We start from the raw sequence: 27,295 nt of genomic DNA on the forward strand, positions 1-27,295 counted from the left end.
TCATTTTCCTTCATTAATTTTTTTGATTGATGAGAGAGAGAGAGAGAGATATCAATGTAAGAGAGAAACATAGATTGGCTGCCGTCTGCATGTGCCTAACTGAGGATCGAACTGGCCGGCCACCTTCTGGTATACTAGACAACGCTCCAACCAACTGAGCTACACCAGCCAGGGCCTCCTTCATTAATTTTTTATAGCAAAATTCTTTACTGAACATCTGTGTCTTAGACTGGAGATGATGAAATAAAAATGTCACTAGGTATTAGCTTTTGGTTCGCATAATCTATTATAAAGTACCATTTTTAAATATCAAATGTCATCAAACTGTCAGCATATCTGAAGATAAAGATGTAGACAACTCAGGGAATAGGTTCCACCTTAAAGAATATGAAAACAGGTCATAATAACTAAAATTTAAGCAACAAAAATAAACATATGCTTCCCACCATGATGCACATCTTATGTACAATCTTCTGAGACAAGACTTCAATGAAAGAGGTTTTTGGAAAACCTCAGTCCCACATCAGGATTGTGACAAATTACTAGAATTCACATTGATTAGATTATTTCTTTTCAAATATGAGTCTATCATTATGCAAGCATGTTTACGAAAACAATGTGCATGCTGTTTGTGTATTATACTCATTAAGTGTGCTACAATTTACAATTACATTGAAAGCCCAGGACTCACTGTGCACTTTAAAAATTGCCAAAAATTTAGACGGCCAAGATCTTTATGCTTTTAGGTCCAGAGTTCAGAATACTATTAATACAGGAGGAAGTGATTTAAGTAACAAATATTGACAAAAGCCTATAGTAAAGATTATTTTCAAACAACAGTAGCAGTAACTACAGTGATTATAGTTGAAGCTGTATTGGGTGTCAGTAGGATGCTAACGCACTATCTTGATGGTACAGACATAGTAGTATGAAATCTAAATAAGAGAAAGAGAACAATTAAGGTTAAAACACACACACATACATACACATGAGACAGGGAAAAGCATATTCCTTGTAGCCTATAGAACTGGAAAGTGCTCTGTGGACTTGTTTATCAAGTGTCCTAACTTATTTAGGAATAAGTTAGTTAAATGTGTCAGTTTGATGACAAAACTTTAAAGTTTCAGTAACTGAACACACTCCTATATGTAAGGCCAACAATAAGTAGCCATCCCATAAATACTAAAGTCCATCTCCAAATGCTCAGTACTAGGGAAATCTTAGGAGAAGGAAAACAGAGTGAGTGGGCGTGGCGACAGGGATTTCGTAACACTAGCCATAGACTAACCTCCAAGTAACAGGATGGAAAAAAAAAAATCACAGATGAAGGTAATGAAAAACAGACTTGCAAGCCATGCCTCCTGGCTCAGAGAATTTAAAAGGCAGGACAATCCTTAATGGCTCAAGTTACTTGGCCATAGAGTTAAAATAATTGCTCAAGCTCCCAAGAGAAACCACCTCTCCAATGCTTAAATCCTATTAATCTGGATTTGTTGAATTCTGCACCGATTTGAGGGTTTTTGTAATCTTCTAGCAGAAGGATTAATCGGTTAATACCCTGCACGAATGCTTTATAAAAACATTTCTTTAAGCCAAAGCAATTCACTGAAGCTTTTAATAAAAATAAAGACTAAAAATCTAGCACAAATCAGACAGGGTCTTTCTATCATTTATAAGAATGTGTTGAATAAATATACCTTTAGATACCCATGACATTTAGAATTTTTAATACCAAAATGGAAAGAAGCAATAATGTAATCAAAATATTCATGGGAAGCTGATGTTTGAGGATATACATTTTGTAAATATTCTTAACCATCACAGTCCAAGGGGAGGTTTAAGGACACACACACACACACATACACACACACACACACACACATACACACACACACACACACATGCACCTCTATGCAAGAAGACTAACATTTTATTTTCTAAATGGTTTGGAATAACCTCTATCTGTCAAGATCTGGGCTAGATCTTGAGAACACACAGTTAAAAAAAAAAGCACATGATGCTTGCTTTCATAAACCTTATGGTTAGTAGAAAATAACAACAAATAAATACACAGTTATACACACAAATAAGACAAGTTAAAAGGACTCTATGAGAAGCAGAAGGTGCTGCTGCTTTGGGAATTCCAAGGTGAGCATGACCTGGCTTGAGAGGAAATCCCAAGAAAGACATAAGTGGGCTTTTAAAATAATGCTTATGGCCAAAACCGGTTTGGCTCAGTGGATAGAGCGTCGGCCTGCGGACTGAAAGGTCCCAGGTTCGATTCCGGTCAAGGGCATGTACCTGGGTTGCGGGCACATCCCCAGTGGGAGATGTGCAGGAGGCAGCTGAGCGATGTTTCTCTCTCATCGATGTTTCTGGCTCTCTATCTCTCTCCTTTCCTCTCTGTGAAAAATCAATAAAATATATTAAAAAAAATAATGCTTATGAATTATGGAAAGAAGAAAACACACTTTTTTTTATAGGATAGATGCCACTATTTTACCAGTTCTGTACAAGTTAAAAAAAAGTGATAGATTCAGAAGTTTAGTTGGAAAGTAATAAATCCACAAAAGTGCCAGTTAATATAAACTTCTCAGACCAATGAGCTTGCTATATGACTTCTTCACTGTCTGTGAATCCGATTCAACTTCTTTACTGCCCATGAAAAGGTGTGAATGAATTCATATTTAACTGCTGTTTCATGATATGTGGTGTGTATGTAGAAACATTAATATAATATATTTAGGTGCAAACACATTGGTCAAGCCCATCCAGTAGCTTTATATAAAGCATAAAGGCATGGTTTTACTTGCATTAAAAAACTTATTGGTATCTTTCAAATTATTGTGTATATATTAGTATACTATGTCAATATATTTATTGTAATTAAAATATTATTGATATGTTACATTATGATTGATATGTATACCTCCTTGCTTTGCATCATTGCAAAGGAATATAGTTACCTCACTGGGCCCATTCTTGGTGATAAGTTTTATCACTGAAGTTGTGAATATTCACTTTGCTATTTTCACTCAATAATCAATGATGTCGGAGTGATCCAGTGTTTACTTTCGTGATTGTAAAACATTTCTTCTATTTCTAGCAATCATTTAGCATTTTTATTGCTCATTCTTTGGTAAAGAAGAGTTTCTTCCTCTCCCAACACTCCATATATACAGTAGGTAATCGGGTTACGTCGGAGATCCGTTCCTACCACGCGTCGATTTTCGCTCTCAGTCAAAACCCACCTCCATAAGCACCTCCATCACTCACATGGAGCACACACACAGCAGTAATTAAGTGAAACAGTAAAAATATTTAAAAGAAAGATAACAATTCCTGACCTTTACTTGTGGTAAATAAATAATAAAAACATAAAGCACATAGGTACATACGTCGAAATGACGGAACTTTTTTTGTTTATAAGTAAATGGGAGATGGCGATGTAACCACGAAACGACTTATGTCGAGTCCGACGTAACCTGAGGTCTGCCTGTATTGTGCCAGAAAGTAAGTGCTGAAAAGCTGATAGGGGTCTGAAGAGAACACACAGAAACTAGCTTGGAGAGGGTCTCACTGGCCACTTTGGAGACACTTTAAATATCAATATGAATAATGAGAGAATAATGATTACAAAAATGATATACACAAATGATATTAAAGAAATATGAAACACAAATAACACATGAATAGGAAAGTAGATTCTTTACTTAATGGCCTTTATGCATAGATACAATATAAAATATATTACATCCTTTTATAAAAATGTCTGAAGTGTATATATCAATTACAAATATTTAAGCCAAATAACAGATGTAATGAATATACTGCTTTCATGGTTCCTGTTGAGATTTTTTTCCTGAATGGAAATTGTGCAATCATATTAATTGAACTCAGTGACAGGAGAGTTCTAACTACAGTGGCAGGAGCTTAGTCATGGAGAATTAAATATAGACACAGAAGATAATCACCGCCAAAAGCAGTAAGTGGAATGTTCTGAGTACAGGTTCGGGAGACGGACTACTGGGCTTTAATCTTGTTTTAGAATTTTCTAGTCACAGATACCTAACTTTCCTCAAATATAGGAAGAGGTAGCTATAAAATTATTTAAAAAGTAACATGCTGAGAACATGGACACATGTTAAGGAAGGCATCAATAAAGGTTAGCCATTAGTTATCATTGGTGTTATCAACTCAACATGAGGACCAACAAGGAGGGTAAGAAGAAAATTGGAGAGTAGATTTAAAATGAGAAAAGTTCCAATCATTCAAAAAAACTGATGAGCCCTAGAATATATAAAAAGCAAATTTTAGTTGTCACTAAAGTGTACTTCATTGAGGTTAGATTATAATAAAATAAAGAATTAGAAAATAATTTAGTTTTAAAATGTATTCCTGAATAAAAACAAAGTTTCTGCATAATTCTAATATAACACACATTTTGATGTTGTAGATATGGTCCTTGACTGTAATGCTTGAATGATAATTTTTTACATGGTAGAAACAAATTTGAGATGTGTGTTTCTTCTACTTAAAACAAATTTGGAGTCTTTAATCTCTCCTTTAAATTCTGGAATTTAATCTGGATGCACTGTAGTCATGGAAATCTCCAGGAGAATTGGCATTTCAAACTAGTTGTTCATTCTTGTGGAGGAAAAAAAAGATTAATGTTGTCATTATTTGCATTGAATTTTAAAAAGATAAATGAGTTCAAATTGCCCATAATTCAGCTTTTTGGATATAAATGACAAGTCCTTTGCCAATACAGCTGCAGGTAATTTTACTGAGAAAGAAGCATTGCCAATATTTTACATTTCATCCTGTGGCATTTACCTCTAAAATGCTCTATGCTTCTCATCTGCTGTCAGTTAACATCCTGAGTCTCTATGGATATTTCATATCTCTATGATCAGATATCTCCCAACATACAATTGTGACTCTACATGATTTTAACAAATATGCCCCATATACCAAAAAAGGGAAAGCACTTGGGGGGAAAAAAGCCTCATTGAGATATTTTATAGTATGAATTCTTCATATTCACACAAATAACATATGAATATACAAAATACATCAATAATCATATATATTATGTGGATATATACTTCTATTAAAATAGTTTAAGGTATGTTCACTTTATGTAGTAAAATAAAGACATACAAAATTAATTTATAGACACTAGATGTAGCAAAGGTTTTTTGCTGACTTAAGAGATAAAAGAGACCAAGTGACTTTTTTCCCAGCCAGAACAGAATTCCAGAATCTGCTGGAATCCTGTGATTATTGTTAGAAGCTTACCTACTACTTTCCACAACACCGTTTGTTGAAAAGACTATTGTTTTTGCTCATCATGCATTCCTGGAATCCTTGTTGAAGATGAACTGAACACATATGTATGGATTTATTTCTGGACTGTCTATTCTGTTCCACTTGTCAACATGATGGCTTTTGCCAGTACCATACTTTTCTTATTACTGTAGCTTTATAATATATTTTAAAATCAGAAAGTGTTATGCCTCCAGCTTTGTTATTCTTTCTCAGGACTGATGTAGTGATTGTATCTATGGTCTTTTGTGATTTCATATGAATTACAGAATTGCTTATCCATTCCTGTAAAAAATGTTTCTGGGATTTCAATAGAGATTGAATCTATAGATTGCTTGGGGAAGCCTGTACATTTAAACAATCCATGAACACATGATGTCTGGATATTCCCATGTAAAAGATGAAATGGAACCCTATCTTACAGCATACACAAAAATTAACTAAAAAAAGACTTAAGACTAAAAATAAACAAGTTCGTAATCGCTCATTACTGCATATTAAATTAAATTTTTACAACAGTGATGCAAAGGTTTCCATTGTAATATGTTCCATAAATTTAATTATTTCTAAATGAGAATCGGAAATACTGTTCATAAATGTATTACACTTAAAGCTGTTTATCCTGTGCCCAACTCTTTAGCAACAAGCTCCTTGCACAACTATAGGAGAATATAAAAAACTAGGAATTACAAACCATAAGGGACTAGACCAGCCATGGGCAAACTACGGCCCGCGGGCCGGATCTGGCCCGTTTGAAATGAATAAAACTAAAAAAAAAAAAAAAAAAAAAAGACTGTACCCTTTTATGTAATGATGTTTACTTTGAATTTATATTAGTTCACACAAACACTCCATCCATGCTTTTGTTCCGGCCCTCCGGTCCAGTTTAAGAACCCATGGTGGCCCTCGAGTCAAAAAGTTTGCCCACCCCTGGACTAGACCATAGGTCAAGTTTATCTATCACTGGAGAGTAAGACAGGACTAGAGTGGTCATACATATTGGGTAGTCGACACAGTCCGGGTACAACTGAATCCCGAGTTCCAGACTGCTGGGCTCTTCTTTTCACTTTCAAAGCACCCAGATTGGTGAAAAATTATTTGATCACCCTAATCTATAGTTTGTATTTTGCTATTTTCTACTTTTTAAAATGTGGTAATTTATATAAAAGCCATTTAATAAATATTTGCTGAACATATTAAATATGTCACTTCTCATTGTCTCTAATATTTGATGTAAGAGATAGGACTTGGTCTTGCTATCCAGTCCTCAAAAATACATCTAATGATCTCCCATAAAGAATCAAGCGCAGTGTCATCAATCAACTATTGAGAACCAATATGGAGTGACATCACCAAAATGGTAGTGTGTGTGTGTGGGGGGGCCCTCTGAGGCTCCATCTTTGCACAAAAGCCACTGAAAACCAGCAGTCACTGTCAGAGTTAACTTCTGCAGAGCTCTGGAGTGGAGCCCAAAACAGAACCACCAGGGAAAGCTTTTTGAGGAAAGATGCTATTGCATTGCCCTGAGAGACAGCTGTGGCATTTTAATTGCCTGCAGGACATCTCCCAGTCTCCTGATCAGTGGTGTCCCAGAAAAAACAGCAGACCAGACTCCTGGCTCAGGCTGCCAGTGCCAGAGGGGACACATGGGCGTCATTCTCAAAGACTTGTGGTGTGTTTTTTGACCTGTATAAAAGCTCCCTGAATGACCAGCATGAGGGCTTATGGTTAATTCATCTGAATCAGAGCATTCCCAGGGCTAAGGTAGCATTTTCTGAAAAATCCCTGCCACATGATCATCTCATGCATTTTTTTTTATTCCTTGCTCAGTCAGTTCTGGTAGTCTGTGTTTCTAGGAGTTTGTCTATTTTATATAGGAGTTACACACTATGACTAAGTGGGATTTATCTCAGGCATGTAAGTGTGGTTCAACATATGAAAATTGATCAAAGTCATATACCATCATAGATTGAAGAAGAAAAAATCCCTGTCACATAGTCATCCCAAGCAGACAAAGCACTTGACAAATCCAAAACCCTTTTTATAATAAAAGCACTCCATAAACTAGAAATGGAAGGAAATGTCCTTTCTAATAAAGGGCATCTGTGAAAAACCCACAGCTAACATTATACTCAATAGTGAAAGACTGAAAGCTTTCAGTCTAAGATCAGGAGCAAGACAAGAATGAGCACTTTGGCTGCTAGTATTCTACACTGTACTAGGAGGGCTAGCCAGAAATATTAGATAATAAAAATATCAAAGGCATCCAAAAATTTTCTAATGAAGCAAAAGTATCTATATTTGCAGAAAGCGTGAGCTTTTATATAGAAAAATCCTTAAAAAATACACGCACACACAGCCAAATACCTGCTAGCACTGATAAACACATTCAGCAAAGTGGCAGAATACAAGATCAACATGAAAAACTCAGCTGGATTTCTATATACTAGCAAGGAATAATCTGAAAATGAAATTAAGAAAGCAATTCTATTTATAATAGTATCAAAAATGTAGTACTTAGAAATAAATGCAACCAAAGAGGTGGAAGACTTTTACACTTAAACTACAAAACATTGCCAAAATTAATTAAAGAAGACCAAAATAAATGGAAAGACATCCCACGTTCATCAATCAGAACACGTAGTGGTTAAAATGGAAATACCCCACCCAGCAATAGATCTACTTAGTAAGTGCAATTCCTATCAAAATCCCATTGGCCTTTTGGAAAACTTTCCGTGATTCAAAACTCAATATGGAATTTTAAGTAACCCCAAATAGCCAAAACAATAGGGATAAAGAACAAAGTTGGAGGACTCAATTCCCAATTTTAAAATTCACTACAAAGCTCTACCCTGGACTTGAGAATTTAAATTGGCAAATGTAGTAGGAAGACTGTTGCAGGTCTATGTGTAGGGAGCAATATGAGCAACTCCTGACACAAGATAGAATCAGAAGCAGGTAATTCTACGTGTCTAGAGCATGTGGTACAAGGGAGATAAAAAGTAGCACAGGGAACTGCTGGAAAGGCAAAGGGCAGATCCTGAATGGTCTTGGAAGTCATGCTGAGCTGAGGGTTTATCTACAGCACCATCAAGTCAGCTAATAGAATTCGAAACAAATGGAACACATATGGTACTCCATCAGTTATTCTCTTACAGGTAGAGATATCCAAAAAGCAGATATGGATTCAGATCTCTCCAGCTTTCAAAGAGTAACTTCTGTCCTAAGCAGCAGTGGTCAGAAGAGTGAGGTCCCCTGGCGCCAATCATAACCTAATAATTACACACTCCTTTATAGCACTTTACTTGCATCACTTTTCTAAATGAGTTAACACATCTAGTCTTCATCCCAACACCCTTTGCAAGGGAGAAAAGTGAAGAACAAAGAGGAGATCAATTTCCACAAGTCACATTACCAGTGAGTACAGGAGCAGAGTTTTAACCCTAAACAGTGTTGCTGTAGAATCTATGCACTTGACCACTAAGCTTTGGTATTCTCACAAGGCCTCCAAGGGTTCTATCTCTAGCTGCCTGCTGAGAGGGGAGCTATGAATTGAGCGCATAGTCAATGTTCACATTCAGACACTAAAATCTATCAACATAGAAAATTTTAAAAAAATAACAATACGTAAAAATCATGTTCAGAACGCTAGAACTTCCAAATTTTTAATTCAGACCATGAATCTACTAATGCATTCATTGAAAGGTAGACTACCCTCTATGTACCCTCTTTATATCAAATGAAAAAATCTGAGTTATCATCATTATTTTTATATAAAATCATTGTGAACTCCACATATTTGTGTATTAACTCAACAAGTATGTATAGAACACCTTCCAAGGGTCAGCCTGTCTTATAAGAATGTAGTGAGAAAATGCAGATGGTCCCTAACCTTAGTGGGCTTGGTTAGTGGGAGAAAGAAACGCTAATAAATTTATATTTTTTTACATAATATATATAACATATATATATTATGTATAATTACAAGACTACAATATTTGTTATGAGGGGAAAATATAAGTATTTGTTAAGACAGTAATCAACATGTAAAAAAGTATCAAGCAGAAATTAAATTCCTATTGCTGAAAAAATAATTTGCCAAGCATATTAAGAATCTTTAAAAATAGCTAAAACTTAAAAGCACATAGGGATAATTCCAGCTAATTTTGTAACCATTCATAAGATGAGAAAATTTACTTTATTTTAAGGAAAGAGAATAAAGTCAAAAATAACATTCATGGTGAAATTTAAAAAATAATAAACACAAGGTAAATGAAAGACTGATTAATTATGCAGAGTTTGTACACAATTTAGGATTATCCAAATCCTCTGAATCCTTTACTTTGTTCTCTTACCCCATCTCTGCATATCCCAGGATAACCATATTTTAATCCCTGGCTTAAATGTTATTGCCTTTTTAAAGTATTTTTCTGAACTCTGCCCTCCTTCCAGCAAGAACAATTTGTCCTTTTCTCTCAATATTGGAAAAACTTTATTGTGTCTTTCTTAAAGCACTCAAAATACTCAGTGCTGCATTATGCATGGTAGTGTTTCACTTCTACCTGAGTAATCTCTTTATATCACAGAACACCTGGGGTGCTTTTCACATGCAACAGCTGTTGAGTGAACAATTACTGTGTACATCCCCTGGCAGTTGATATTTTTATTATAAAAAAGAAAACAGATTTGTACCTACATTGACTGCTACATTGTCCCATGCATGTTCTGCGGGCCGAAGAATGGAATCCTCTGATTCAGAAATAACTTGTAAGTTTACGTTGCCTATGCTACTCATGCTTGAATGAGCCATTGGGAGTAAAGCTTTAAAAAGGTTTCTTTAAAATAAAATTTTAAAAAAGGTTTCTTTATAAGAACTATAGTTCAAAATCATTCCTATTAATTTGTACATCAATAGATGTTATGTACAGAGATGACTCATTAAATGTATTTTCTCTTGTCTTCCAATGTCTTCAAAATCCTATCACAAGATGGTAAGATGGACACAAAAGGAACTATAATTATTGAATTTCAAGAAGTAAGCTCTGTTATAGTAGAATATTTGTCATACTTTTATACTATTTTTGATAGTAACACAGTACTATAATAATAGCTGCCATGCAATGTTACTTTAATATCATTGGGCATTGATATAAGGGTGATTTTTTGGTGTGGCTATTAGGACTGATTTAATATGAATTTAAAAAACACAAAATTTAACAGGAATAGGTATATATATATACTATATATATTATACTATATATAATATATATATATTATATATATATTATATTATATATATATATATAATTTTCAAAGCTTAGTTTTAGTGCTTTTATGTCTTCTATTATAATTTCAAAAGCTTAAAACAGTCAGCTAATGTTTAAATTAGCCTGCCTAATGGGACTCCCATAGTGGGGTCTGAAGTATGGTAAGATCTGCTGAGATTCAGCCCGCATGCAGATCTCCATGCACACGCATATGTGTGCACATGCTATCTCCTTGCTTTTATATGAGCCTCTTCACCTTCACAAAGGGAAGGGTTATTTTCCTCATTTTTCCCATGAGGAGCTTAAAGTGCAATGCATTGAAGTAATTTGCCCAAGATCACATGGGAGCGCCTGGCAGAAACATGAACGCCACAACCGCCAGGAGGGCCAGAAGTCAACAGGTATTTGTGGAAAGAATGAAAAACTGGAAGCAAGTTTCAAACTCAGCTTTGCCTGGCTATGAACCTTGTCCCCACCTTTCCATCAGGGTTTCCAGATCCTTCTAGACTTCCCCACCAAGCCAAATGCAATCTCACATACGTACACTCAGAAAAGAAGAACAAAAGCCAATTAGAAATAGTTAAAAGGCACAATAAAATGGGAAACGGATTATCTCCGGTGGGAAAAAGCATGTGTAAATAAAAAATCTTGCTGTATTTGCAGCTATAGTGAGTGCACACAGAATTCTTCTGACGTTCACCATGCTTTGGCAAGACTTTACAGAATACAGAACACCTGAGGGTTAAAATAATACATAGGAAAATATAGAACAAAATCCCAAATAGGAAATTCCTGCTGTTCATGCCATCTTTGTGCTCTCTCTAGTTACGTTAGTGTCATATAAGTGACTATATATGTAAATAGCTCCTAAGAAGAAACACTCCACCTTTCTTTGCAAACTAGCTATACCCAGGTCTTTGAAAAGGAAAGAATATCTGTGTGTCTTCTTCTCTGCTGTGCATACATAAGCCACAGAGCAGAGTCCCTCAAAACCACATGTACACTGAGCCTTGCTGGGGCCTGCACAGCGGCCAGCAGGGGGACATCTCCCAGCAAATGTGGCTCAATTCCAGCGGGGGGCCTGCACGGATATGTGATTTAGCTTTATCTGTGGTCGTTTTTGCTGCTATTTTAGTTTTAAAATATTGCTATTACATTATAATTAATTTATAGAATTTGATGACATAAAAAAATATTGCTCACTTAAAAGTCACCTCGAACAGCCCCTGCCAGTTCTACTGGGTGTCAGAGGAGAGGTTTCTGCAAAATATCTGAGAGAAAGCTTCCCAAAAGTCAAAACTATTGTTTTTGAAATTCAATTAAGTAATACATTTTAAAAAATATTTCTGAGTCTCAAAACAACAACAACAACCACACACACACACACACACACACACACACACACACACACACCAAACATTCAGGAAGGAAGATTGAAGCCTGCTTTCTAAGAGTGTATGATTACCCATTCTCCAAGCATCCAAGCAGGAGTGTTCAACGAGCATTAATAAATACAGTGCTAATAGATCCCCTAGAAACCCTGAATGTGCTCTGCTTCAATTTAAAAATAAATTCAGGTTTTATTAATATTGACAAAGTAGATTCAAATTAGAAGACTCAGAATCAAGCTATTTAAATAAAACTGAGTAGCAGACAGTGTCTATAATCTTACTTACACCACAGTTGCACAAGCTGCCACTTCCATGACTTCACAATAATCAAAACCATTAAAACAAGCAAATCCCTGGGTTCTGAGGTCAAGCAGACACGTCCACTGCCTTTAAGCCTTGATTGAATAATGCTTATTTGGCCAGGAAATATAATGCACATTCACTTTATCTTTAATTATTAAATCCTAGGGAACTGCTCTTTAACTTCATTCATTTTATATGTTTCAAGCATGACACAAATAAGTGTTTTCCAATGAACATTTTTAAATTGTATTAATATATGCTGTTGGAAGCTACCCATTGTCTTCACTATCAGAGAAGTGTAAACAAGGACCCTGGAACGCTGGTGAACCTTGAGCCCTGGCAAGGGCCAGAGCTATGCGTTGGGCTTCCTGCCTGGCCCCCAATATTTCCAAATTATTTCTTGTCTCGTCTCTGTCATTTGCACACAGCCCTTCTCCAGATCCCGAACCCTGAACCATGTGGGACGTGGCTTGCACAATATGCTTTAAATAAAATTATATTTTCTTCCATAAATAACTTTTCTTTTTCTTAGAGGGAGAGTTTAAGTGTATAACTCTGAACTCTAATTTGTAGGCATTGACACCAACAAATGTATTACTGCTGCCTGTAGTCACTATTTAATTAGCTAAACTGTAAATAAGATTAATTTTACATATTGAAACCATGTTCAAATACAGAAACATGCATATCTGTTCCCTATCTTTTCTCAAAATAGTAGATGTATAAATAATCAGCTTAAAGGAATTTTCACTCTACTCAGTTTATCTATAGGTTTGGTATCTTTTAACCCATTTTAGAATTTCAGTGATGAACTGTTTAGTTTGGTAATTTTTAGAGAAAAGTTTCACTAAAATTAAACTTTATTATGGAACATTTCAGTGTTTAATTGTAATATATTTTCAAGTTCTCTCACCTACCACAGCTGGGGATGGAACCCACAATCTAGGTATGTGCCCTGACAGGGTATCGAACCATTGATCATTCTGTGTACCTTGTATGGGGGACAATACTTCTACCAACTGAGCCACAATGTCCAGAATTCAAGTTCTCTTTTTTGTTTCCCTTCCTTTTGTTATTATTACTTATGTAGATTTCCAGATTTGAATGGCTGTGGCTTTAAAGAAACAGTGTTTAATTGCAGGACACTAACTATTTTTAATATGTGTAGTAAAACAAAACACAATTAAGATAATCCATGACCCCTTCACCCTGCCCAAGTTACTTCATTTACTGCCCAATCCTTTTAATGGAGCTCTACCTCTTCCATCAGAACTAACTGAAATGCCTCCATGTTTCTGAAGCCTTCTTGGTTCTCCATTGCAGAACTGCCTTCTATTTTTCTCACCATTTCTCCTTACAAAAGACAGGTACACATTCAACTGTTTATTTTCTTAACCCCTTATTATATGTGCTCCTAGAAGTTAAGATTCATGTTCTCTGTTTTGATGTATCCTGGGCACCTGCATAGTGACTACACAGAGCAAGACCTCAATATATTCAATATTCAGTTAGTGAATCATTGTTAGAAACTAGATCTGAAAAGACAACAGCTTTCCTTTAAACCAGCAACAACCAATGAGAATATCTCATTTAAAATAAGAAATAATCATTCAAAACAACAACAAAAACATTAAGTACATAAGAGTTAATTCAACAAAATATTGGAAGTACAAATTCAAAAACAAAAAGTAGGACTTGTTTTAATAAGCTCATGGATAAGAATATTTATTTATTTTTTTTCCTTTTTATTGCTTAATGTATTACAAAGGGTATTACATATGTGTCCTTTTTTTTTTTTTTCCGCCCTTGACAATCCCCTGGCCTCCCCTACCCCCCAGTGTCTTATGTCCATTGGTTATGCTTATATGCATGCATACAAGTCCTTCGGTTGATCTCTTACCAGCCTCCCTCCTGCCCCCCAACCCACCCCGGCCTTCCTGCTGCAGTTTGACAATCTGTTTGAGGCAGCTCTGCCTCTGTATCTATTATTGTTCAAAAGTTTATAATGGTCTCTATTTCATGGATAAGAATATTTAATAAAGGAGGTGAAAAACTGGCTATCCATATGGGGACAAATAGATTCCAAACTTAAATCTAAAAATGAGGATTAATTACAGGTTGATTAAAAATCTAAGTGTATAGAGTTTTACATGAAAATAATAGAAAATAGCAATTTTATGTTTCAGTAAGGAATGACTCCTTAAATAAGACTCAAAAAGTACAAGCCACAAAGAAAGCAGAAAAATTGATTTCACTAAAATGTAAAGTATCAGCAAGACACAGGAAACTATAAGAAAATTAAAGGCAATCCATACATGGAAGTAGATAGTTTGTAACTGCAAAAGAATAGTATTCCAAATATAGATAAAACTCTTAGATACTGATATCACATAGAAAGATGGGCTGTGGAACTGAAGAAATAATTCACAAACGAGGAAAATTTGTAGGTCAATAACTATGAAAGCATGTTCAAAGTGCAGAGAAGCACAACTTTTACCCATTTACCCAAAAGAGGAAAAAGTCTCACCCCACCAGGTTTGGTGAGGAAGCAGAGGAAAGGGGCCGCAGTGGGGATGCATTTGGAGATGCCTCTGGGAGACAACTGGCAATACCTACTAAGTATGTACCAATCTATGCCCAGCAAATCCTGAAGAAACTCTTGCACATTTGCATTAGGAAATACAAACTGGAGAATATTTACACAAAAAAGAGTAGGATTAAATGAGTAAACTGGAACTCAATATCAAAATGATTAAATCTCAAAAACATAACCTTGAGCAAAAACAAATGTTTAATGAAGTCAGACTGTATGATTCCAATTACTAGTAAAGAAGTTGAAACTATACAAAGCAACAGTATATATTATTAAAGAAATACAAAATATAACCAATATAGAAAAACTATGCATAGAGTTAGAAACATAAATTTACTTCCTTGGTTACTGTGTTGGGGTATACAAGGACTTCAACTTTATCCATTTTATTTCTTTTTTAAAAGCTGAAAAAAATACAGCAAAATGTTATTTTTAATAAAGTTTTATGTTCTCTGTATGCCTGAAATATTTCATACTTTAAAGAAATATGCCAGTATCACTTATTATTGAGGATATGATTAAAGAAGTTCTCTCATTTCATTTCTCTGGGCTTATAAATTAGAACAATTGTGAGCAATCTGAAAACATCTGGTAAAGTGAAAATGTACATGTTTTTAAAACCAGCTACTCTACTTTTATCCACATCGCATACCCTGGGGGACCTTGGATACCTGTGATCAGAGAGAATTATATAGCTGTATTTGGAGAAGCACAAACAGCAAAATCTTAAAAATGTCTATTATTAACAGAGGGAGTGTAGTTTATTCATACAATTCAATATTGAAATGAACAAACTCGATCTATATAGTAATAGATAAATACTGAATCCAATTGTGGGGTGTGTTAATTGGCAAGTGATTCAAATGGATTTTCAATTCTCAGCATTTTTCTATCCTAAACAAATTAAATCAGAAGAAAGTACTGTATATTGGTAAAATATGGGTAGTTTGTAATATGATTCTGTGTAATTTCCAGTATGCTTAAAATATTTCATAATTTAAAAATCCCTAAGTCAAACAATGGTAGGTATTGTGGATAGCTCTGAATTACAAGTTTAAGTTTAATTATTGCTCTAGGTAATGAGAAACCATGGGAAAACCTAAAAGGGGGAATTATATGTTTCAAGCTGAAATTCAGGAAAATTACTCTGGCAAAACTACAAGAATAATCAGGCAGGAAGCAAGCAAAAAGAACCACTGGAAAGTCCCATCACCACTTGAACCTAAAGTTATAGAAGCAGAAGTTCACGGGAAAGAGACCACAGATCACATTCCCAGGTAGCACCAATAAGATGTGGACTTTGGTTGTTTGTAGTGCCTCAGAGAAAGGCAAGACCCAGTATTGCCTCTGAGATCTGATACTGAATCATTTTTAAATGAGCAGCAGTGCTAATAGAAACATCTACTTGCATATGTTCCTATGGGACAAAGTGGCTAGTTTGGGAAGAAGAATAGGGTGTACTATTTGGACTCATTCATTGGCTTAGAGTTCACTAAGGGTACAAGCAGGAAATGTTTCCTACAAAGTTGGGCATGTACGTTGGGAGAATCGAAGTGAGATGAAAGTTTAAAATATCTACTTTATAGAAATCTTTTGAGAAGTATGAATAAAACTGCAGGGCTTAGGAATAAATAAGGATTGTAAGGGAGAGAGAATATGATTTTAAGAAATAGCCCATTGGGAGAACTCTGGCAATGGTGGGTGGGTATTGGGAGAGCAGGAGGAGGAGGGAAGTCAGTGAAAGACATAGTGGGAACGGAGAGCGAGGCACAGTGAAGGTATCCTTGCCCCCCTCCTACGTACATGTATGTGACAGCTGATATTAGAAGCACATGGTTTATTTAGGGCTGGAAATTGGTAAGATAGATGATGATAGATAGATAGATAGATAGATAGATAGATAGATAGATAGATAGATAGATATACCAGAGGTGCTTCTGGTATCGGACACAAATTAAAATGACATTTAAAAAAACTGGCAGAGAAGAGCTAGTCTGGCACAGATGAGGAGGTCAACACCCCAGGTGAGGAAGCGTGGTGGCCTGGTGCCTCCAAGCAGGTGCCACCACGGCAGGATCACCCTGGCAACCTCTACTCTGGTTCCCCTGGCTTCAGGCACATCAACCCATGCATGTCATTGTGTCAGGCTAATAAGTCTAGAACACCTTTAATCAAGCAACTGTTCTGGATTAAAATCTTACTATACATTCCTCCTTTGACTGTATAAAATACAAAACTAGCAAAGTATTTTGTCCAAAGCAAAGAGAAGTGCTGCTCCAAAGAGGTGACATTAAATATAAAATACTCCAAAATGATAATGTTCCTTCATTGTGGCAAGCCAGGTCAGTGTCTGACGTTTAGAATACCAGTTTTAACAGGTAAAAGGGTGGTGGGGGGTCTACCATGACTTGGGCATGTTGCATACAGGGTAGGACGAAAGTAGATTTACAGTTGTCTGTGTGGAAAATAATACAATAATTAATACATTGTAATACAGGAATAAACTGTTTTGTGTATGCACAACTGTAAACCTACTTTTGCCCCACCCTATATTTCATAGAAACAGTGATAGGTTGTAATGCAAAATTAATACACAAGGTAAAGAAATGACTACAAGAGTTATGTCATGATACTCAATGATTTGATACCTTTAAAAATTTAATGATTTAATAAACATTTTTAAAGGACAAGAACACTAGAATTATTTTCTTAAATGAAGAAAAGCTGATTAATGAGTTAAGACAAATTTCAAAGCAAACAGTCAAAAAAAAAAAAAGGTTTAACACTTACTGCTTTGCTCAAAGAGTCAGCTCAGGAACTATGCTCAACAGGTCACACTAGAATCTCTAAGAAGATACATGGCAAGGGCCCCTTCAACCCTAAAATCTGGAGGCACCTGGGTCAGGGTTGGCCCACTACCTTGAGGACAAGAATGTTTGTCTGCCCTCATTCAGCCTAACACTAAGCACTAGTTTGTGAGCAGTAAGGGGTACATTAGAACATTACATCTCAAAATATGTTTTCATGTCACAATAATCTCTGATACAACTGGCCTCAATTCTGGCTTTGCTTCCCCATTAGAATATTATAAAATTAGGATTGAAAGCATGAATTCTGTCCATAAGTAATCAAGTATCAGTACACAAATAGAATTATTTTTATTTTGAAATTTACTTTTGAACATGAACTATATAAAACAATCATTATGAACCTTTTGAGTTAAAAATAGTTTATTTGGGAACATTCACAGTTCTAAGTCCATAAAATTAGCAATATGTATTATTAATCATAAAAATGAAATATGTTTATATAATTTCTTTTTCTATCATTTTGGGCATGACTAAATTGGACATTTTCATTTTTAAGGCATGCAATATTTGCTTAGAATTTTATTATCTCCTGGGATGTACTTAACTTATTAAGCCACACAGAATTCACCCTTGTGAACACTAGAATATTCTGAATAGAATCACCTCTAAAGTTATTTTTTAAATAAATAACATCCTCCTAATGAGTCAAGGTTAATTTAGTTTAATATTTGACGATTAAAACTACAACACAAACTGTTTCAACACTGACCTCTGTGAAGTTCACATTTCTCAAGTACAAATGGAGCACAAAAGCAATTCATCTGTGTATAAAAACACTTTTATTGTGTTCCCGGAAGGCTGTCCTTTACAAAGACATAGCTCTAAACAGTGCTTATGGAACGAGCAGCTTTGAAAATGTAAATACCCTACAATGGCACACTATTTTTAGGGGAAAATGGAATTCTAAAAGGGCATTTCAAAGGCTGGTTATACCATAGTTACTTAAGAAGCATTCAATGTTCTCTCCTTGGAGTCTTTCTTTTAATTGGGTTGCCCACTCAGTTCTTTTGTGTGTAATCCTGGAAAGCTCGCGTGGGGGAGGAATCCTATACACCCCACGGCCAAGTGCGCGCGAGGAGGAGAGTTCTCACTGTTGTATTCCTTGGTCTCATTTTCACGGACACGGTGACTCCGCGGAAGCACACGCACACATATCCCAGGGGACTTAAATCATTCATGAGCTTATAACATTTGAGATGTCAGACACAATTGAAATTCCAAGAACAGGGAAGAGCAAGAATGATGAATAGGCACCACGTGGGCAAGGGAAGGGCTGCAAAGGTCAAGTTCCTGAAATGGTTCTCCCCCCCTAGCTCTAGCTCTGCACCTCCTTTCTTGGCTGATGGCTGCGCAGATGACAGATGGGAGCACCGTGTCCGGGCTGCCAGAAGCCAGGGGCCTCCTTCTGGACGACTGCAGCTTTTCACGTGGCTTCTTCCTTATCTCCTGGGAAAGAATGAGGCGCATTCTTCTACCCTAGAGTAGCTCCTGAAACCCTGCTGAGGGTTGCACCCCCATCCTCCGGCGCCAGGCTGGGGGAGGGGCTTTGTGGTCACCCAGTTTTGCACGCCCCTCTTTTCCAGATCTGAAGTTCAAGAATGGGTCCCTTGTGCCCTTGGGGGGCAATCACCACGTTGAACATTGAAATCCAGTCCAGGCAGCACAAAAAGACAAGTTGGCTTTCCTCTGCTTCCAACACCCCAACTCCTCCCGACAAAGGGACTTCTGGGTGCCTGATGATCCTTCCTCTTCCAGGGACCTCAGTTCAGGTTAATGAAGCTACGATTGTCTCCCTTTTTCTTAGTGATAAAATTAACGAGGTGCGCCCTCCTTTTCCCCTCTCCAGGTTTAGTATTCCTCCATTCCGAAGTGAACTCAAGGAATGTTCTCATCCAAGGCCGCTTCGCCCCAGGATTCCGGAGTTTTCCCAACAGGAACTTCGAGAACAGTGAGGTAGACAGACATCTCAGCAACCCCCAAAACGGACACTTTTCACCCCCAACTGGCGTTTCCCTTCTCGTTCCACCAGCGGCTCGGGTCAGGCTCCGGTGCCCACCTCCACCTCCGGGACTTCATGCAAGTCACCCGGACCCCCAGGTCTGGGCAGCTCTCTTCCCAGGTGCCGCCCCTCCTCTCCTGCCTCCTCCTGGCCACACCCCAGGTCCTCCTGCACCCCTCGACCATCCACGCGTCCTTCTTACCCCCTAGTCTGGTCAAGAGAAGTTCTGAACCACTTGGGTCTACATTGTTTCAGTCCTGAGTCAGGCAGGGCATTTAAAACACACACACACACACACACACACACACACACACACACCCTATGAAAAGGTCTCTGGAAACTTTGCTGTCTCAAATGCTCCGGTGCCGGCTGCCGCGAGCACACACCTGCCTGCGCCGGGTGCAGGAGCGGTGTCCTGGTGCACACAGGACCAGGGAGCCAGACAGCGGGCAACTGCGCAGGGACAGTCAACTCGCTGGCCGTCACCGGCGGGGACTCGCGGTGCTGCTTGGGCATTAAGGCAATTTTGAAATGGGCTTGGGAAGCGGGGGCTAGAAAATGGTGATTCTAAACACACACACCGGTGGGTCTGTCCACCTCCTGCCACTGAGCAGTGCTACCCGACAGGCTACACTTTGGAGAGCAGGGTAGTTGCACGGTGTATATATAAACTGTCCTCCGAGGCACATTCATCTCGGACCTGACAGTCCCTGTCGTCTACACGACTTCTCAGTCTGGATCCAAACCAGCCCCACGTACAGAGCGAAGGGGACCAAGGCGCTCCTGGAGCCCTCAGCCCCCCACTCCTCACCCCCCACCCCCCGGCACACACACACCCATGCAGCCCCCGAGGCAGGTGCGGCCCCCGGATCTCCGAGCAACAAGCGCGCCGTCTTCGGGAGGCCCGGCCCCTCGCTGCCCCGTCCCCGCGTGGGTCACCTCTCCCCGCCCCCCACTCAGCCAGCTGCGCCTGGCGGGCGCAGGGGAAGGAGAAAGCCCAGCTAGCCACTCACCCCCAGCTTCCTGCTGCGGATTTTCACGTAGCCCTGCTTGACTATGTCGTTAAAGTTGGAGGCCATGCCAGCGCGCTCGGCTTCCGCGAGTCCAGAGCCGCCGTCCGCAGCCAAGTCCGCGCAGGTCCCGCATCCAGCCAGCCGCCTCCAGCAGCGCGCCTCCACCCGGTGCCCCCAGCTCCCGCAGGAGGCGACGCGGGGCGGGTGGCAGGGCGGCCGCGGGCTGGGACAGGGCCTGGCGCCTTGAGCAGCGAGCAGCGCCCGCCCTCTGCGCGCGGGTCCCCACCTTCGCCCCCGCCACCCCTGCAGCTCCCACGGGCGGGCGCCTCACTCGGTGGCGCACCGCTGGCCGCAGCGCACCATCGAGGCTCCTGGGCTCAGGGGGAGGGGAGGGGCGGGGGGCGGGCTGATTCGCCCGCGTGGCTCCCTCCCCCCAGCCTGCGGGGTGGCTGGGCTCCGAGAGGCTGGCCAGACGCCCTCCACCACTCCCGCCCCCTGCGCCCCGGGCGCTCCCACTCAGCCCCCCGGCCCACAGCACTCCCAGATTCCTGAGGACAAGCGCCTCATTCCGGGCTCTGGATCTCCACTCCCAAGTGGACCCCAGGAAAGGGCGGCAGGGATGCTTCCAAGGAAAAAGGCAAGTGGGAGCGAGGAAATTGTGTATTGCAAAGGCCGTGTTTACAGTGCATTTTTATTCCTGGGCACAGGCTCGCTGGCCAGGTCTTTGCCCCGTTAGGAAGTGTGGATCCAAGCCAAGCCCTTCCCGGTGCACACAAAGAGACCAGTCGTGCGCATGTGTCTAATCCCTCTGCTACTGGAGACGTGAAGCACTCTGGCGAGGCAGCCGGCTGCCCGCCTCCTTCCCATCCAGCAGCCAGGGTCTGAGTGCATGGATTGATGCACGCGTTTTGGTTAACTATGACCGAAAGTGGATCCTGGCTTTTCATCTTTTAGGGGAAACGGGGCCATAGCTGTTACCTGGAAGCAAGTGATTTATTGAAACGATCAACTTGTAAAAACAAGGAAGAACTTTCTCCCCTTAATGTAGGAACACATTACGTTTTAAAATAGACTATTCTCTATGGTTTAGAAATTGTAACTTAAAATGTTACCATTTTTATAAGATTCAAGGAAAAAATAGGAAGTATTGAATTTTGGCTAGGGGTAATATATGGATTTTTGCTATGGGAATATAAGAATATAAGAATAGTTAGTGTCTTGGTAGTTTAGGATTTTTCTAATTAAGAAAAAATGTAAAAGATTTAAAATTTTATAACTGACTCCTTTTTTTATAGAATCCATATTTAGTAAAAGTTCAAAAGATCATGTTTATTTCTGCTCATTATCAGGATCAGCATTTTTCCATGTTTTCCAGTTAAAATTTCTTAGCCCTATTGGGAACACAATAATATTAAGAGAGAAAGGAAATTATTTCATTGAGGAGGAAAAAAAAAAAACAAAATATGAAAGCTAAAATAACAAAATAGGATGCCCCTGACCCCAACCACACTGACACCTCAGGGGTGATTTTTGTCCCATCATTATTAAGAGGCTCCATCTAGAGCCCACATAACCTAACAGGAACTCTAACTTGCCTTATCAGCATACTATTCCTTTTCATTCATTTATGCAGCAGACATTTGTTTGGTCTGTCAAGCATGCAGAGCACCAGATGCTGATGCTGGGGCATATACTTAAAATCACATGGCAAGATTCCTTAGGCTGTCCCTCTGGAAGGAGCTCAAACTCTGACCTTCCCAGAAAACCTGCATAAACTCCATTTAACTCAATGGGATTCCTTCTTCTAAATACCTGGGCATGTTCCACTCATTTGTTACTATTACATGCACCACGTGGCTATTATTCTTTTGTTTATATGGAGACTTTTATATTTTCAGATGCTTTAAATACATTATTTCATTCAGTCTGCTTTGAAATCCCATGTGTTACGCAAAATTTACTTGCCATGTGTAATAGATGAGGAAACAGTCTCAGAGCCCTCAATTGCAGAGCCATTATTTCAAGATTGGTTTGGGGTCTACAATAATTTCCAATTCCACCATTATTAATACAAATCAATTGTAAAATATTTGAAGTCAGGGATTAATTTTGTCTCAATAGCAATCTTAGTACTTACTTAAGGGTGAAGTATGGCTTGTAAGTCTGGTTTTTAATAAATACATAATGGTTATGCCTTTGCACGTGTGCTTGTGTAGGTCTTTTAACCCCCTAATATGATTTAAATATGATGCTTAAATTTCTGATATAGCAATTTGTGTGTGTGTGTCTATAATAAGTACCCTCTCCCTCTTATTCTGTTTGTTTGCCACTTTAACACGAGGTTATTTGTCATATAAATTAGTGTGAAATGTCAGATGCGAAGCCACAACCAGCACAGCTAGGGTTCAAGGTCTGGAGAAGGGGCCGCACACAAACGGATATACTAGACAAGAAATATAAATTTAGAAGGCATGGGGGAGCCAGGCGGAGACCTTACTCTCTAGCAGAGAGGCTCCCTGAAAGCCTGGACCCAATGGCTTACTATTTACTAGAACACACATTTGTCCTTTAGCAAAGCAAACAGACATATCAATAGTAAAGTTTGGTAAACAATAAAGGATTATCAGGTTAGGGGATTGCCTTCAGCCATTCATCCAGCAGCAGGGTAATACAATGCTGATTTTCAGCCCTAGCTGAATATCAAAGTCCATTAGCCCTCTAACGGATTTCTCACATAATTATGCTAACTACTTGTTGGTCATAGCCTCTGGCAAATTAGGTTGATTGTATCCTCATTATACCATTTACTGTGATCAACTAAGCCTCCAACTTTCTGCTAACTAGAAATGTGACTTAGAAATTTAAGTATATTCTTTTTTCTTTCCAAGAATAATTTTATAAGAAAAAAACCTGTGACAAAATCAAGCACCCATTTATGATAAAAACTCTCAGCAAAGTAGAAATAGAGGGAGCATAGCTCTACATAATAAAGGCCAGTTATGACAAACCCAAGCTAACATTATACTCAACAGTGAAAAGTTAAAAGCATTTTCCTTAAGATCTCAAACAAGACAAGAATGTCCACTTTCACCATTACTATTCAGCATGGTATTGGAAGTCTTAGTGACAGCAATCAGACAAGAAAAAGAAAGAAAAGGCATCCAAATTGGAAAGAAAGAAATAAAACCGTTGTCATTTGCAGATGACATGATGTTCTATATAGACAAGCCTAAAAAATTCACCTAATAGTATTAAATTTGAGAAATTCATTTAGAAAAGTAGCAGAATACAAAATTAATATTCAGAAATTGGTTGCATTTTTACACCAATAACAAACTATCAGAGAAATTAAGAAAACAATCCAATTTATAATGAATAAAAGAATACCTAAGAATAAATTTAACAAAGGAAGTACAAAACTCAGAAAATTATAAAACATTGAAGAAAGGTAAGAAGATACAGATAAATGGAAGCATAAACCATGCTCATGGATAGGAAAATTAACATTGTTAAAATGTTCATACTACCCCAAACAATCTATACATTCAATGCAATCCCTGTCAAAATACCAATGACATTTTTCATAAAAATAGAACAATCTTAAAATTTGTATGGAACCACAAAAAACAACAATATCCAAATAGTTAAAGCAATCTTGAGAAAGAAGGATATGAAACCATACTACAAGGCCATAGTAATCAAAACAACATGGTACTGGCATAAGAACACACACAGATCAATGGAACGATATAGATGGTCCAAAAATAAACCCATGACTATGTGATCAATTAATTTGACAAATGAGGCAAGAATATACAATGGGGTAAAAACAGTCTTTTGAATGAATGGTGGTAGGAAAATTGAACAGATGCATGTAAAAACAAACAAACAAACAAACACATGAAACAAGACCACTTTCTTACACTAGATATAGGAATAACCTCAAAATGAATCAAAGAGTTAAATGTCAGAGCTGAAACCATAAAAATCCTAGAAGAAAACATGGTAGTAAACTATTTGACATTGTTCTTAATTATATATATATGTGTATATATATATATATATATATATATATATATACACATATAATAAAGATATTTGAATATATCTTTTAAGGCAAGGGAAACAATAGAAACAAAATTAACAAATGGGACTACATCAAATGAAAGTAATCAACAAAACAAAATGATAACCTACTATATGGGAATATATTTGCCAATGATACATCTGATACGGGGTTAACATCCAAAATACTTAAAGAATTCATACAATTTAACACACACACACACACACACACACACACACCCCACAGATAATCTGATTTAAAAATGGGTAGAGGACCTGAATAGACATTTCTCCAAAGAGGACATACAGATGGCCAATAGACATTGGAAAAATACTCAATGTAACTAGTCATCAGAAAAATGCAAATTAAATCACAATGAGATACTACCTCACACCTGTCAGAATGGCTATCTATATATTTAAAAGCCTAAGTGACCGTCCGACCATTCTACTGTCTAACCAGTAGCTATGACATGCAATGATCACCAAGAGGCAGACATTCCAACTACCAGCTATGATGTGCACTGACCACCAGGGGGCAGACGCTCAACACAGGAGCTGCTGAGCTGCGGTGACTTGGCAGCTGCGGTTCTCAGGTGATGCACCCGGAACCAGAGAGTAAGGAGCCTGATTCCAGGTGCATCACCCGAGAACCGCCCTCTTGCAATCCGGGACCCTTGGGAGATGTCAAAAAGCTTGTTTAGGCCTGATCCCCTCAGGCCAGGATGAGGGTCCCTACCAGTGCATGAATCTGTGCATCAGGCCTCTAGTCACTAATAAATCACCAAACAACAAGTGTTGGCGAGGATGTGGAGAAAAGGGAACCCTCATGCACTGTTGGTGGAAATGCAGATTGGTGCAGCCACTGTGGAAAGCAGTATGGAGTCACCTCAAAAAATAAATATGGAACTACTATAGGATGCAGCAATCCCACTTCTGGGTATTTATCTGAAAAAAATCCAAAACATTAATTCAAAAATATATATGCACCCCTATGTTCATCACAGCATTATTTACAATAACCAAGATATAGAAGCAACCCAAGTGTCCATTGATAGATGACTGGATAAAGAAAAAGTGGTACATATATGCAATGGAATATTATTCCACCTAAAAAAATGAAATCTTACCATTTGTGACAACATGAATGGATCTAGAGCAGTGGTTCTCAACCTTCTGGCCCTTTAAATACAGTTCCTCATGTTGTGACCCAACCATAAAATTATTTTCATTGCTACTTCATAACTGTAATGTTGCTACTGTTATGAATCATAATGTAAATATCTGATATGCAGGATGGTCTTAGGCGACCCCTGTGAAAGGGTCGTTTGACCGCCAAAAGGGTCTCGACCCACAGGTTGAGAACCGCTGATCTAGAGGATACTATGGTAAGTGAAATAAATGAGATAGAGAAAGACAAATACCATATGATTTCACTTATATATGGAATCTAAAAAGACAAAATAAATGAACAAAACAGAAACAAACTCACAGATACAGAGAACAAACTAATAGTTTCCAGAAGGGAAGAGGCTGGGTGAAAAAGGTGAAGGGATTAAGATGTACTAATTAGTAGTTACAAAATAGTCATAGGTATGTAAAGTATAGCATAGGGAATATAGTCAATAATATTATAATAACTATGTGGGGTCCCAGGTGGGTACTAGACTTATCAGGGGAATCACTTGATAAGTTATGTTGTACCCTTGAAATTAATATAATATTGAATGTCAATTGTAATTAAAAAATAGAGATTAATTCATAAGAAGTGCTCTGTGTATCCAACTGAATCACATCAAAAGGAACAAAATGCCCAATTGTCCCACTGATTAGAGAGTTCAAATATTGTCAGCCTGATCCATACATTGTAAAATTCTCCACCAACCTTCCACCTAATGGTTTTTTGCAGCTACTGGTGATGGTTGTTTTGATATATTATTTCTTTAGGGATTGCAAATTGTGATTTTCTAATTGGAGTTTATTCCTGAATTCATGAGCTATTTTCTTTCCTTTGCAAACTAAAGGATTGCCCTGAAATAGAGTCCTTAAAAGGAAGGTAAGGAATATTCTTGATTCTTAACCTTTATCAACCATTTTTTTCATAAATATTAAATTGGTTCTAGCAAATACAAAAGGAAACCCTGCTCCCTTTGGAATGCCATCCAGAAATGGAGTTTTTATTTCAATCCATCACTGCCATTACTTTTCTCAGTGTTTGAATTACCCCTTCCTTGACCAGTGGAGCTGCCTCCATTGACATTTTCCATTTGTTTGTTTTCATCAGGTACCCAAGGACCTTAATAGCTTTGTTGTGATCAATCACAAGATATCCCAGGCTCATCTTGTCCATTTCCAACTCCAGACCTGGAATCCATTATTTCTCCTAGGAACCTTTGTTCATTTTAATGGAAATTGAAATTCAGTTCTCATGATCTGGTTACTATAGTGTATTTGCTTTTAGTTGAG

The 27,295-nt window shown here is 38.0% G+C and overlaps 1 protein-coding gene across 1 annotated transcript in view; it reads right to left on the reverse strand.

Moving 5' to 3' along the window:
* Positions 1-21,132, reverse strand: part of DOK6 (docking protein 6) — a 242,023-nt gene extending 220,891 nt beyond the window's left edge. The window contains exon 1 of the mRNA XM_036323166.1: positions 20,765-21,132. Coding sequence (XP_036179059.1) covers positions 20,765-20,830 — 66 coding nt within the window. The 5' untranslated portion in view covers positions 20,831-21,132. The remainder of the gene's footprint in view (positions 1-20,764) is intronic.
* Positions 21,133-27,295: the final 6,163 nt, after the last annotated feature.

This window comes from Myotis myotis, unplaced genomic scaffold (assembly GCF_014108235.1).
Source record: "Myotis myotis isolate mMyoMyo1 unplaced genomic scaffold, mMyoMyo1.p scaffold_m19_p_9, whole genome shotgun sequence".
NCBI lineage: Eukaryota > Metazoa > Chordata > Mammalia > Chiroptera > Vespertilionidae > Myotis > Myotis myotis.